Source organism: Cavia porcellus, unplaced genomic scaffold, assembly GCF_034190915.1.
Source record: "Cavia porcellus strain 051 isolate PalLab524CR breed Dunkin Hartley unplaced genomic scaffold, mCavPor4.1 scaffold_19, whole genome shotgun sequence".
NCBI lineage: Eukaryota > Metazoa > Chordata > Mammalia > Rodentia > Caviidae > Cavia > Cavia porcellus.
This window is the reverse complement of record NW_026947502.1, coordinates 67,364,653-67,380,372: the sequence shown is the minus strand read 5'-3', so window position 1 is coordinate 67,380,372 and position 15,720 is coordinate 67,364,653. Positions and strand designations below refer to the sequence as shown.

At 44.4% G+C, this 15,720-nt stretch overlaps 1 protein-coding gene across 4 annotated transcripts in view; it reads right to left on the bottom strand.

Moving 5' to 3' along the window:
* Positions 1 to 15,685, bottom strand: part of Il17ra (interleukin 17 receptor A) — a 28,012-nt gene extending 12,327 nt beyond the window's left edge. For 2 of the 4 annotated variants that reach the window (XM_005000932.4, XM_003463751.5), the window contains exon 1: positions 15,410 to 15,683. In XM_005000932.4, coding sequence (XP_005000989.1) covers positions 15,410 to 15,547 — 138 coding nt within the window. In that variant the 5' untranslated portion in view covers positions 15,548 to 15,683. Of the gene's footprint in view, positions 1 to 15,409 lie in introns of all 4 variants that reach the window. The other 2 variants (XM_063231337.1, XM_063231338.1) reach the window with 2 other exon arrangements.
* Between the last annotated feature and the right edge of the window lie 35 nt (positions 15,686 to 15,720).

Below are 15,720 nucleotides of genomic sequence, written 5' to 3'. Positions count from 1 at the left end.
ACTGATGTCTTTGTGAGTAACTATTCCAAGCAGGAACTCTACAGATTTAAAGGACACTGAGGAGATTCTCTTGAGGCACCATACTAAAAAGTCCCTTAAACCTCTCGAGGCCTCCAATCTTTGGTCTCAGTAACAATGCTTCATGAGGTGCAGAAAGGGTGGGGGGCAAAATTACAACTTTTGTTACACATCAGTTATGGGAAATACATGAAATCTCTATAAATCTATTAGGAAAAAGTGCTCGAGCCCATTCTGGGTGATTTATATATAACACATATATTACATATTATATAATTTTACATTTTAGTAAAGCCATTAATTGTCAAAATCCTTTTTTGGGGGATGGAAGCCAGGGTCCTGACTCTGCTAAGCAGTGATCCACCGCTGCCCTGCAGCCCCAGCCCCAAAGACACCCATATAAATATCATCCCAGCCCCATTTTATGGAGGGGGAAGTATGAGCACTCCTCCATTTGGCAATGCACAGGGACCTAATCCACCGCCCATCTCGAGGCTCAAATTTATAAACCAGTGGTAAACATTGTCAGGGACATGGAGCAGTATGCTTCAGTTTTGCCAACTGGCTACTCTGGAGAACATACGCAAACATACGTGTACACACATGCACACACAGACTCCTTCACTTCCCTGGGGTTGGACTGCCTCAGTGAGCCTCTTCAACTGGAAAATTAGATTCGTCTTACCACTAATGTCACAGCATTGTTGAGATTTAAACTGGGAGGGAGGGGTTCCGCTGCTGAGAGCAGTGGGTGTACAGGCGGCCCTAACATATCTGCACACACCTCTCACAATGGAATGCATTTGTGTGTGATAAGCACGTGAGTGCTGTGTGAATCAGGAGGAACAGCTTTTTTTTTTTTTTTTTTTTTGGTACTGGGGATTGAACTCACGACCTTGAGCTTGCCAGGCCAGCGCTTGTGCAGCCCCCAAGGAGGAATAGCTTTGTTGGTAGCAGTGTCCAGAAAACTGTCTCAACTGTTCAACCAGTGTTTGTAGTGTCTGACACGTGATGGCTGCTCTTTAATTAATGGCTTTCCTTTTTTATAACTCTGCATATAGTAAATACTCAGTAAACAAAAGCCTTGTTCTTCTTCTTCTTTTTGAGACAGGGTCTCTCTATACATTTCAGGGTGGCCTTGAGCTTACTTTGTAGTCTAGGCTGGTCTCAAACTCGCAATGATCCTCCTGCCTCGGCCTTCTGAGCACTGAGATTATGGGCGTGAGCTACCACGCCTGGCTTTTCTTTTTTTTTTTTTTTTTTGAAACACTATCTCACTATGTAGCCCAGGCCAGCCTCCAACACATGATGATCCTCCTGCCTCAGCCTCCTAAGTGCTGGGACACCAGTTTCTAAGGCTCAGCCCAGACTCTCTGCCCTGGGCAGCTCCTGGTGGTTTACTGGGTCTGCTGGGCCATTGCTCTCGGCAGAGCTTCAGAGGGTCAGTGCCACATCCCTCTTGGTTGGCTTGACCAGTGCCTGAAGAGTGAAGAGGTGGAGCCCATGAATCCTCACCTTTTGCCTCCCACTTGAAACTGCTAGGACAGTGACTTGGAGGAGGAGATGCTGCTCCTTCACCTTCAGACCGGGGCTTTTCTAATGACAAACAGATACTGCACTGGGGTAACTCCCTATCGTGGCTGCTAGAGTCAAACACCACTGCCAAAAGCTGTTCCCGAGGAAAGGGGCAGGAGCCTGAAGGGAAGCGTTAGAGACAGTCAGTGCAGTAGTGTGTGATCTTCCTCCTGTCCCTGAGGATGATGGAGGCCACTTGCTTTGTTTGTTTTGGTCTTGGACTTTAATAAACACAATTGTATTGAAGAATTTTCCTTCGGGGGCTGGGGATTTAGCTCAGCGGCATAAGCGCCTGCCTTGCAAGCAGGCGTGAGTTCGATCCCTGGTACCGATAAAAAATGAAAAAGACAAAAAAAAAAAAAAAAAAAAAGAATTTTCCTTCAGTTATGGTTTATATCTAGATCCACCCCCAAAACCTATGCCTCTTGGGTGGGCCTTTTGGAAGGTCACTGCATTAAGTGGGGAGGGTCTGGTCAGGAGAGGCCTGTCCCTGAGACTAGCATCAGCCTGTGGATTCCCTCCTTCACTCTGCTTTCTGGCTGCCACAACATGAGTGGATTTCCCTGTGCCATGTCCTTTGGCCATGCCATCCTAATGTGAAGCCTATGAATTGAAAGTATGAGCCAAAATAAAAGTCTCTTCTTTTGTTGGTGTTTGGTATTGAGTCCCAGCAACCAGCATGCTTATAGGCAGCCCATAAAGTGGGTAAGGTGGTACAGGCCTATAATTCCAACACTACGGGAGGCTGAGGCAGGAAGATCATAAGTATAAGCCCAGCCTAGGCAATTTTTTGACTTAATAGCACCATGTCTTTAAAAAAAAAAAAAAGATGCTGGGATGTAGCTTGGGGAGAAGGGCTTGAGTTTAATCCCCAGAGCTACAAAAGAAAAAAAGAATAAAAACAACCAGGCATAAACCTTATCTAATAGTCTCCTCTACTTTTTAACATAACTTTGTAGGTTTTCTCCTTTAATTTACTGATATTATAGTTTATGTTGATGCTTTGATAATAATGGACCAACACTGTATTATTAGGATAAACCCTACTGTGCTATAGTGTTATTTTTTTATTCTTTTGACATTCTGTTATATTAAATTTGCTACTGTTAATTATTTTAGATTTGCTTGTGTCATGTTCATAAGTGAGACTGGGCCATAGTTTTCTCTTTACAAAAGGATCTACCAAGTTTTAGGATTAAGTTTAAAAAAATGGGTTGCTTTCCCTTTTGTTCTGTAGTATTCAATATTCATCAATAACTGAATAAAGTAGAATCAGTTAAATCCAAATATCTATCAAAATGGAAGGTGAGTAGTCTACAATATTATGCAAATATTAAGGAAATTAGTGACACAGGTATGTATCTATTCGCTTGGAGTGATACTGAGGAATAGGCTACAAGGAACTTTTTAAAAACTTTTTGAGATATGCTCTATGTTGTCCAGGTTGGTCTCAAGTTCCTGGGCTCAAGTGATCCTCTTGCCTCGGCCTCTGGAATCACTGGACTACAGGTGTTTGGCGCCAAGCCTGGCCACAAGGAACTTCTTACAGTAAGATCCTATTTCCTATGAAATTAGGCGATGAAAAGACCTCCCAATATATTTCTAAATGTTTGAGCATGACTGCACAAACCAGAGAAACATGGGGACAGATTTATGTCAGTTGTTAACACACGGGCTTCTGGGGATAAAGGAGATGAAACAGAGGATGGTGAGAAGGGACGTGAGAGAAAGATTTAAACAAAGCAGAAAGGTATGCTTCGTTCATGCCTGTAATCCCAGCACTTGGGAGGCTGAGGCAGGAGGCTCATTGTGAGGTAGAAACCAGCCTGGGCTACAAAGTGAGCTCAAGGCCAGCCTGAACTGTATAGAGAGACCATGTCTCAAAAAAAAAAAAAAGCATAGGTTAAATGCAGCACACAAGATTCCTTTTAAAGGTTGTTGTGCATCGACTATGTACACCTATCTTCTCAAGCTAAATGAAAATTACAGGAAAGGGACTTTTTTTTTTACACATTCTGAATGACAAAGAGGCAACCTCCGTGGACAGGAGATGGGAACATACTTTTAAAGTCAAAATGGAAGAGGTGAGCAACCAGTTTTAGCTGAGTGGAACAACTTAATCTGAACATACAGAGGAAATTGCGGCTAGGAAAGAGGCTCGAGGCCCCTCAGGACCTTGTAACAGCCAGGCCTTCAAAGAGGAGGCACGAAGTGTGGGTCCCCCGGAGCAGCACTGAGGACCTACCCAGGCCTCAGAATAGGCAGCAGTACCAGAGGCGAGAACCATGGGCCCTGACTTGAGTGCCGCCCACAGACTGGCCTGTCACAGGCCTACCTGCACAGAGCTCAGGCCCCAAGGACAGAATGTGCAGTCTTCCTCCTCCCACCCCCACCTTCTTCCTTACAACATTCTCAGTTCCGGCCAAGGAGGGCCCAACATTTGAGATGAACTTCCTGTATGAAAAACAGATTAAAGGCCAGGGATTCAGCTCAGCGGCATAAGTGCCTGCCTGGCAAGTGCAAGCTCAATTGCCCATACAAAAGAAAAAAAAAAAACAGATTAAAAAGAATTTTGAAAAATGCTCCTAAAGGAAATAAGGCAACATTGAGAATAGAATAAAATTAAAACAGGCTTAAAAGAGAAAAGAGAGGAAGCTGCATTTGTAAGATAAAGAAGAAATGAGCAAGCCAAGAATAAAAATGAACCTGGAAGACAAAAAAAATTCAAGAGTGGTGGGTGTAGCTCAGTGATAGAGCATTTGCTTACAATGTATAAGGTCCTGGGTTCAATCAATGGCCAGCAGAAAAAGAAAATAAAAAACATTAAAAGGGCTGGGCTATAAAATTAAAGAGACTTCTCTGAAAGAAGAACAAATACAAATTGAAATAGAAGATAAGATACATTACTATTAGAGAATCAATGTAAGAAACCCAAGATATGACTCAGATGATTCAGAAGATTATAGAAAAAAATAAAATAAAATGGAAGAAATTATATAGTAACTCCTGGAGACAGGGTCGCGCACTGTGGAGACTCAGGTTGGCCTTGCACTCACTATGTAGTCCGCGCTGGCCTCGAAGCTGCAGCGACCCCCTTGCCTCAGCCTCCTGAGTGCTGGGATTATAGAATGTGCCACCACACTCAGCTGGAAGAAATTATTTTAGATTGGCGCCTGGCCTTCGGTGAGCGGAGGAGGAGCTGCGCGGACCCGGAGCCGCCTGCAGAGGCCCCGTCCTTTGTCTGGAGGAGGAGGGGTCCCGGGTTCCTGGGGCACCTCGGCCCGTACCCAGCCGCGCCTGGCCTTCGGTGAGCGGAGGAGGAGCTGCGCGGACCCGGAGCCGCCTGCAGAGGCCCCGTCCTTTGTCTGGAGGAGGAGGGGTCCCGGGTTCCTGGGGCACCTCGGCCCGTACCCAGCCGCGCCTGGCCTTCGGTGAGCGGAGGAGGAGCTGCGCGGACCCGGAGCCGCCTGCAGAGGCCCCGTCATTTGTCTGGAGGAGGAGGGGTCCCGGGTTCCGGGGGCACCTCGGCCCGTACCCAGCAGCGCCTGGCCGTCGGTGAGCGGAGGAGGAGCTGCGCGGACCCGGAGCCGCCTGCAGAGGCCCCGTCCTTTGTCTGGAGGAGGAGGGGTCCCGGGTTCCTGGGGCACCTCGGCCCGTACCCAGCCGCGCCTGGCCTTCGGTGAGCGGAGGAGGAGCTGCGCGGACCCGGAGCCGCCTGCAGAGGCCCCGTCCTTTGCCTGGAGGAGGAGGGGTCCCGGGTTCCTGGGGCACCTCGGCCCGTACCCAGCAGCGCCTGGCCGTCGGTGTGCGGAGGAGGAGCTGCGCGGACCCGGAGCCGCCTGCAGAGGCCCCGTCCTTTGCCTGGAGGAGGAGGGGTCCCGGGTTCCTGGGGCACCTCGGCCCGTACCCAGCAGCGCCTGGCCGTCGGTGTGCGGAGGAGGAGCTGCGCGGACCCGGAGCCGCCTGCAGAGGCCCCTTCCTTTGTCTGGAGGAGGAGGGGTCCCGGGTTCCTGGGGCACCTCGGCCCGTACCCAGCCGCGCCTGGCCTTCGGTGAGCGGAGGAGGAGCTGCGCGGACCCGGAGCCGCCTGCAGAGGCCCCGTCCTTTGCCTGGAGGAGGAGGGGTCCCGGGTTCCTGGGGCACCTCGGCCCGTACCCAGCAGCGCCTGGCCGTCGGTGTGCGGAGGAGGAGCTGCGCGGACCCGGAGCCGCCTGCAGAGGCCCCTTCCTTTGTCTGGAGGAGGAGGGGTCCCGGGTTCCTGAGGCACCTCGGCCTGAGCCCAGCCGCGCATAGCCATCTGCGTGCAGAGGAGGAGCGGGGTAGATCCGAAGTGCCCGCAGGAGGCCCTTCCTTTGTCTGGAGGTTTGTGGATATCTCTGCCAGCAGGGAGGGATCACAGGCTCCTGAGGCACTGCGGTCTGTGGTGAGTACCCTAACCCGGCTGCGATCCAAGAGCTGTGGATCTACCAAGGGGCAGGTGGGTGCACAGTGTCCCTGAGGCCCAGCTTGTCTGGAACCGCGGAGTTCTGATCAAGCAGAGAAGGGCCATTGGTTCTGCAGGCCCAATGGCCTGGGGTAGAGGGGTGCCAGAGTCTCAGTAGCTGCAAACATAGAAGGGGATTTTCAACAGATCCTGAGGAGGCTTTCAAATAACACTTGAAACACAGAAATATAGGAAAATGACAAAACGAAAGACCAAATTACAACCTCAAACCTCCAGCCCAACTCAGGAAACCCTAGGAGAAGTGTATTTAGAAGAAAATATATCCCATCCTCCTCATATATTAGACACAATAGCTACTGAAGTTGACAAGCAACTCCAGGAAGCTTTAAAGAAATTCAAACTCGAAATAATTTCTCAGATAAAAGAAGAAATGATAAAAGAAATGAAAGAGATTCTAAATATATCTAAAGAAAACACAGATAAAAAATTGGAGGAATTAAACAAAAAGATAGAATCCCTAGACGAGCAATATAAGAAACAAACAGAATACATAATGCAGATGCACAGAGATATACAGGAAATAAAAAACTCCACTGAAAGTTGTAAAAACCGCCTTAATGAAAGTGAAGACAGAATTTCAGACCTTGAAGACAGGATTGCAGCAAGTGAACAGGAAAGGAAAGATCTTTTAAAAATAACAAGGAATCAGGAAATAACAATTCAACAACTGCAAGATGATGCAAAGAAGAATAACATAAGAATGATAGGGATTAATGAAAAAGAAGGAGACAACATAAAGGATATCAAGAGGATATTTAGAGAAGCAATAGCTGAAAACTTCCCAAGCATGAGATCAGAAACTGACATCAGGATCAGTGAAGCATATAGAACTCCAAATAGTCATAACCAAAATAAAACTACACCCAGACATATAATAATCACCATCCCAGAAATCCAACACAAGAATAGATTATTAAAAGCTGTCAGGGAGAAAAGACAGATCACTTATAAAGGAAAACCTATCAGAATCACAGCAGACTTCTCAGCACAAACAATAAAGTCAAGAAGAGCATGGAGTGAAGTATTCCAGATCCTAAAGCAAAATGATTTCCAACCTAGACTGATATATCCTGCAACACTATCATTTAAAATAGATGGTGAAATACGAAACTTCCATGACAAAGAACAGCTGAAGAACTTCATGAACACCAAACCAACCCTGCAAAAAATATTGAAAGACAGTTTAGATACACAAAGGAAAAAACCACTAAGCAAAGCAAATAATTAAACAGAACAGAAAGATAAAGATGCAACAGCAGAGAGATAAGAATCCTACAATTAAACAACATTTAACAGTAATAACCATTAATGTAAATGGTCTCAATGCACCAATCAAAAGAAACAGACTAGCAGAATGGATCAAGAAACAAAATCCAACCATATGCTGTTTACAGGAAACCCATCTAACCCAGAAGGATACTCACAGACTGAAAGTCAAAGGATGGAAAACAATTCTTCATGCAGCAGGAATCCAAAAAAAGGCAGGAGTAGCCATTCTGTTTGCAGACAACGTGAACTTTAAACCAACAATGACCATAAAGGACAAAGAAGGTCACTACATACTCGTAAGGGGAAAACTCCAAGAGGAAGAGATAACTATCTTAAATATATACGCACCAAACTCCAGAGCGCCCAGTTATATAAAACAATTATTAACAGAAATGAAAACTCAAATTATCAGTAACACAATTGTAACGGGAGACCTTAATACGCCATTGACACCAAGGGACAGATCGACCAGACAGAAAATGAGTAAAGAAATAACAGAACTGAATCATACCTGTGAACAAATGGGTTTGATAGACATATACAGAATGTTCCACCCAACAACATCAGAATACACATTCTTCTCAGCAGTACATGGATCATTTTCTAAAATAGACCATATATTAGCTCATAAAACATATTTAAACAAGTGCAAAAGAGCTGAAATCATCCCTTGCATGTTATCGGATCACAGCGCTCTGAAATTAGAAATTAATGATAAAAGATACCGCAAAAATCCCACAAACACATGGAAACTGAATAACACACTCTTGAGTAATCAGTGGGTCACAGAAGAAATTAAAGAAGAAATCAAACAATACCTAAAAGAAAATGAAAATGCAGATACAACTTACCGGAATCTGTGGGATACAATGAAAGCCGTTCTGAGAGGAAAATTTATTGCACTGAGTTCCCACATCAGGAAAACAGAACGAATACAAATAAATAACTTGATGCTACACCTCAAACAGCTAGAAAAGGAAGAGCAAGTCAAGCCCAAAGCCAAAAGAAGAGAGGAAATTATAAAAATCAGAGCAGAAATCAATGCAATAGAGACTAAGAAAACAATCCAAAGGATCAACAAATCAAAGAGTTGGTTCTTTGAAAGAATAAATAAAATCGATAAGCCCCTAGCCAACCTTATTAAAAAAAGGGAAGAAAAAGCTCAAATTCATGCAATAAGAAATGAAAAAGAAGTCACTACAGACCCAATAGAAATACAGAAGATCATCAACACCTATTTTGAAAACCTCTACTCTCAAAAGTTTGATAACACAGAAGAAATAGACAGTTTCTTAGAAGCATATGAAGTGCCAAAGCTAGATCAAGAGGATGTAAAACTGTTGAATAACCCAATCTCGGTTACTGAAATTGAAAATGTAATTAAGTCCTTACCCACCAAGAAGAGCCCAGGCCCAGATGGATTCACTGCAGAATTCTACAAGAAATACAAAGAAGACCTAATGCCGACACTCCTCAAACTATTCAATGAAATTGAAAGGGAAGCAATCCTGCCTAAGTCATTCCTGGAAGCAAATATCACTCTAGTACCAAAACCTGAGAAAGACCCAACTAAAAAAGAGAACTATAGACCGATCTCCCTAATGAACACAGATGCAAAAATCCTCAATAAAATATTGGCAAATAGGATCCAGCAAATCATCAAGAAGATTATACACCATGACCAAGTGGGATTCATCCCAGGAATGCAAGGATGGTTCAACATACGCAAATCAATAAATGTAATTCACCATATCAATAAAGCCAAAAATAAGAATCACATGATCATTTCTATAGATGCAGAAAAAGCCTTCGATAAGGTCCAACATTTATTCATGATAAAAACTCTACAGAAAATTGGAATAGATGGTCTTTACCTCAATATAATAAAGGCCATTTATGACAAACCAACAGCCAGCATCATACTAAATGGCCAAAAATTGAAAGCCTTTACTTTAAAATCAGGCACAAGACAAGGATGTCCTTTATCACCACTCCTATTTAATATAGTACTGGAAGTACTAGCCAGAGCAATTAGGCAAGAAAGAGAAATAAAAGGGGTAAAGATAGGAAAAGAAGAAGTTAAGTTGTCATTGTTTGCAGATGACATGATACTCTACATAGAAGACCCCCTAAGCTCCATTGAAAGACTCTTAGATACAATAAATAAATTCAGTAATGTGGCTGGATACAAAATCAATACTCAGAAATCAATAGCATTCCTATACACAAACAACAAAACCACAGAGAGGGAAATAAGGGAAACTGGTCTATTCACATTAGCAAGCAAAAAAATGAAATATTTAGGAATTACTCTTACAAAAGAAGTGAAAGACTTATACAGTGAAAACTATATTACACTGAAAAAGGAAATTGAAGATGATCTCAGAAAATGGAAAGACATCCCTTGCTCATGGATAGGAAGAACAAACATTGTGAAGATGGCCATTCTCCCAAAACTCTTATACAGATTCAATGCAATCCCAATAGAAATACCATCAACATACCTTATAGATCTAGAGAAATCACTCCTAAATTTCATCTGGAACCAGAAGAGACCTAGAATCGCAAAAGCAATTCTAAGCAGCAAAGACAAAGCAGGAGGCATCACAATCCCTGACTTGAAATTATACTACAAAGCAACAGTAGTAAAATCAACATGGTATTGGAATCAAAACAGAGCTGAAGATCAATGGAATAGATTAGAAGATACAACCACAACTACAAACACACTCAACCACCTTATCTTCGATAAAGGAGCCAAGCAGGTTCACTGGAAGAACGACAGTCTCTTTAATAAATGGTGCTGGAAAAACTGGCTCTCCATTTGCCGAAAACTAAAGCTAGACCCATGTCTATCACCATGTACTAAATTAAAATCTAAATGGGTCAAAGATCTGAATATTAAAACAGAAACGCTAAATCTATTGGAAGACAAATTGGGTAGAAACCTTGGAGGCATAGGAGTAGGTAGAGAATTCATGAATAGGACTCAAACTGCACGGGAAATACTTCCCAGAATCAATAACTGGGACCTCTTCTTATTAAAAAGTTTTTGCATGTCAAAAGAAATCTCCAGCATAGTGAAAAGAAAACCCACAAACTGGGAAAAGATTTTAGTGAACTCTCTCTCAGACAAGGGCCTCTTGTCTAAAACATATAAAGAATTAAAAAAACTCAGACCTTCAAAATTCAAAGATCCAATCCAAAAATGGGCATCTGAGATGAATACGCAATTCTCAGATGAAGAAATGCAAATGGCAAATAAATACATGAAAAAATGCTCATCATCATTGGCCATTAGAGAAATGCAAATTAAAACCACACTGAGATACCATCTCACTCCTGAAAGAATGGCCAGGATCAAGAAAACCAACAACAACAAATGCTGGAGAGGCTGTGGGGAAAAAGGAACTCTCCTGCACTGTTGGTGGGAGTGTAGACTGGTACAGCCTTTGTGGAGATCTGTCTGGAGGTTTCTCAAAAAGTTGGGATTGGAAATCCCATTTATTCCAGCTATTCCACTTCTAGGCATATTCCCAGAAGAACTGAAAGCATCATACCACAGGGATATATGTGCACCTATGTTTATAGCAGCACAATTTGTAATCGCCAGATCTTGGAAACAACCCAAGTGTCCATCAACTGAGGAATGGATAAAAAAGTTGTGGTATTTCTATACAATGGAGTATTATTCAGCTATAAAGAAGGATTGCATTGAGATATTTATCAATAAATGGGCGCAGCTTGAGACCATACTCATAAGTGAAATAAATCAATCTCGCATGTATGAATACCGAATAGTTTCCCTAATGTAAGTAATGATTCAAATATATAAAAATATGTGATAATCATGATTCCCCATTATGTGGCCTTGAAGCCTTATAAAATTTTCACTTATTAATTAGAAAGGCTTTACTCTGGGCTTTTTGATATGGAAATATTTGAAGCTATAGTATATGAAGTTTTATCCAAATATTTTAAGGAAAAAGACAGACACTATGGTAACTACTATTCTTTAAAAAAATTATTTAGCTATTTCTTATGTTTATTTTAATTAAGGGAAAAACTTAAAAAATTAGGATATATAGTAGTAACTCTTTTTGATCTCCTATTAACTTGTTTTGAAGTCCTGTAATACTCCCAAGATCTTGTTTTGACTGATTAGACTCTGTTCCATTCTGTGCGACAGTAGCAAGTTTGAAGGTATAGGCAACTAATTTGAAGGCAATAAGATTCACAAAGATGCCCATTCTGGTTTGACTATTGTCTCCTTTGGAAGTCCTGCAATGTTCACAATGCCTAAGTTTTATTGGTCTTGTTCTCCACTGTTTTGTCCAACTTTATAATATCTAATGAGATAGACAATTCCTTTTAAGGAAACAAGAGACAATGTTGATAACCATTGTTGATGACCTTGTACTCTGTTCTACATCATGTGCTATGTCTATCCTTGGTTTGGACTTACAGCTTTGTTTTGCCATATTTGACTTTATTATCTCCCCCCCAAGAGAGTAATGAGAACTGAGGAGTAATAAAATCCAAAATGTGTAAATTTTGTTATAAAAAAGAGAGGGAGGGGAAAAAAAAAGAGCTCTAACGGATATAACAACAAGTGTGTTTAGGGATGTTAAATAGCTGACTATATTAATGTTTTTGGATCATTGAACACAGCTGTTTGCAGTCTCTCCGTTTGAATGTCTACTTTGTATTCTTTGATACTGTGATTTGAGCAACTATTTCCAAGATGATATTATGTAATCTATTAACAGGTGATTTCTTACTGTTATGTTTATTTTTTTTTTTTGTAGTTCTGTATTATGTGTAACCTTACACTGCTTTGTCTTGTTTTGTGTTTTTCTCTTTTTCCTCTTAAATAAAAAAAAAGAAAAAAAAAAAAAAAAAAAAAAAAAGAAATTATTTTAGACACCATTGAGCTGAAAAACATACGAGACCAAATTAAAAATTTTCACTCAATGATCTGGGTAACAAACAAAAGATGCAAAGCATGGCTGTTATCACAGGACCACTGAACCAAGAATAAAAAATAAAATAAAATCCTGTAATTTTATAAAATATAACAGTTCTAAAGAAAAAAATTAAGTGCTACAGAAACAGTAGGAAACAGAATGGCATTATTTTCGTAGAACTTGTACTGTTTGTTAGAAGGGTACAAAGGAATGCCTTCAAAATTCTCATGGAAGGGGCAGGAGATTTAGCTCCTGGCAAGTGCAAAGTCGTGAGTTTGATTCCCAGTACAACAACAACAACAACAACATCTCAGAGAATACAGATATTTTCAGATGTGTAAAGACCTCATATGTATATCATCTATGTTTACATTTATCCCCCATCTATTTAGAAAATTGTGAACAAGGTGCTCCAACAAAAGGAGGGGAAAACACAGGACCCAGGACATGGGAGACTTGGCTGTGTTCAGCCTGACAGCCACACAGGTCTAGAAAGCAGTCAGAGCAGGTGGATAAAGGGCCCAGGAGGGAGTTCTCTGCAGGAAGGGAAATGAAACACCTGAGGATTGTAGGGGGAAATGATGTGAAAATCTGGTAGAAAAACTAAGACGGTCAGGTGAAAAAGTATGCAAGTGAAGAATTAAAGCAATCACATCTGAGATGATTCTACCAGGTGATTCTTTCATTATTAAACAAATCAACAGATAATATCTAAAATTGGCAAAAAACTAACAGCATGGGTTCATTTAGAAATATGGAGATGAATGTCCAAAGAAGTAAAGGATTGTAAGTTAGTGCCCCTGAGGAGGGGAGCATTTATATTCTGCAAAGTAGTTCAGACCCACCCCGTCTATTCACTGTGCTGATCAGAATACCAGACTCCGGTTGCTTGAACTGCACCTGGAAGTGGTAAAGTCAAGATGGAAACTCAAGCTTCTGATTTCCCCATCTCGACCACTACATCGAGTGTGTCCACTAAAACACCAGAGGAAGGAGAAAAACTGGAATGGCCTGGTTTCTTTCTAGGGTGCTGGGGATGGAACCCAAGGCCTTGCAAGTGCATAAGCACTGAGCTACACCGCAGCCCTGGCTTCTTTCTTTTTAAAAAGACTAGTGAACGGAGCAAGGTAGCTGTTTGGGGAGAACTGAATTGTCGGTAAGCAGGTACAGATAGTGGGGCGAGGAAGGAAGAAAAGGGGAGACAGCCGCAAGTAACCCTCTCTAGCCCTTTCTGGAATGGGGCTGGGCTGCTGCTCATGAATCTGTCTCTTCATTTTTCAAGTAAAGTGAAGACCCTTTAGGTCTGGAGATGTGGCTCAGGGCTACAGCACTCGCTTAGCACACACAAGGCTCTGGTTTCAACACCTAGAAAACAGAGAAAAACAAAACAAAGCAAAAACAGAGAAAACCCTAAAAAATCCACAAGCCTCTTTTTTTTAGACCAGTTTTTATGGCCCCTGTGAGGAGCCCTTATCCCTAGTCTAGCTTTGTACTTTAATTTCCTGCTCCGCAGACCTCTACCCCAGGAATCCAGGTTACCTTGCCCATCCAAGGACCTTGGCTCAGTCCCCTTCTACCACCAACCACTGAATCTCCCGCCACTCCTTGGGGCTGCCCAGATGTCTTTTCCCTAAGAACAGCACAGCAGGAAGTCATTTTCCTCTTCACTGGAATTCTGTACACTTATGAGATGTGCTAAGGGCACTTGCTGCAGCCCCGCTTTCCAGAAAGTTATAACTCACTCAGACACGACAGCCCCAGGATGCAGCAATATCTTGTATTTTGTGGACACATGACAAATGGCCACCACAAATGGAAAGCAAATCCTTGATGCTGGATTTGCACGAAGCCTGCAGAAAAGATTGATGAGCCCAAGTCTCTGCTTTGCCCAACAGTGGCAATTACAAGGACATTTCCCAACATCAGTCACATTAAAAATATTTTTGTTTCCTTGCAAAATACTGAGTAAACCTCCACCCTCTTTTGGTAAATCTATGAAATTAGATGAGGAGAAATAACACTTTGTTTCACATCCTCTGACTCAGATACTGAGCATTATCCCCTGTGGACCATGGTGGTAGTGGACAGGAGAGGTCTGAGAAGGCCAGAGAGTGTAGGAGAGAGAATGGAGGAGAAAAGGGAAGCGGATTAGAAGGGCACCGCAGTTTTTTCTTCTACTGCAGGGCACCTGCAGAGGGGTGTTTCACTTCCTGTGGCCCCGCAGGCGACACGGGTGGGTGGGTAGTGTCCTCCTTCACAGCCACAAACCGGCAGACGTCCCACAGTGCAATCACCTGGCTTTTAGACCTGAGTGTCCGGGGAGGTGGTAGGAGGGGCATTGCCTTAAGACTCCTTTGCTCTTCCTCAGGGCTTCACCCCTCTAGATGGTCAGGCAGCATCCCTGAACTCTGCGAGGCGCTCCGGCTCACCCACGTGGCCCCATCCTCCCGGTCTTCCTCTCCGGGGTAGCAACCGAGGCCCTTCAGGGTACCCACCTTCCACACCCTCCCATCCGGCTACCCCGGTTAGCTGGGCTCCTTAGTCGGCATTAAGAGCACAGCGGTTAGAGGGGAAGCCTCGGAGAGGAAGCTTCCGAGGGAAGACTGGCCAACCTCAGGCACGCTGTGCTTGCCGGGCAGAGGAGGGGGAATTGCAGGGCACTCGGCTTGAAAGCCGGTCCAGATGCGCCTGGCCCTTGCCTAGCCCCCCGCCCCAGCCCTTTCCAACCCTCTCCTCTCTGCCAGCCTCCCCGGGCAGGTCCTGGCCCCCGGTCTCCTTCCCCAAACTGTGCGGCCTGGGCAGAGCTGTCACTCCCGCCTCCAGCCCACGACAACGAGTCAGGTTGTGCAACCCGCGCGGCGCGATCATTCTTTTCCTCCAACTCCTTCTTTTCCCCATCTTTCCGAGTGTCCCTAGCGCCCGGGATCTTAATGTGCCAGCCCTGGACTCCTCCGTGACCCCCAATCACCGATTTCCTGCCTCCCCATGTCCCGCACTGAGTCCTGGCCACCTGCCCGCGCCCTGCCCCCGCAACACCTTAGGATAGCTGCGCCTCAGGGACGCCCCCGGGTCTCACCTCCTGCGAGCAGACGGGCGCCGGGTGGTCCAGGAGCCGCAGGGAGGCACAACCCGCGGCCAGCGCGCTCAGGAGCAGGAGCAGCAGCCCCAGAGGGGGCGCGGGGCCATCGGATGGCCGGCAGCACCGAGCCCCCATCACTGCGGCACTATCGCTGGGGGCTGGGGGCTGGCGGCCCCGGGCTGGGGGGCGCAGCTAGGGAACGCCTGGCACCTTCCCCTCCGCGAGCGTCGGAGCCTGTAGCGCCCAGCTCGCTTCCGGCTCGCAGCCCGCGTCGAGGGGGCGGGGTTGCGCGGGGGCGGGGCATCGTG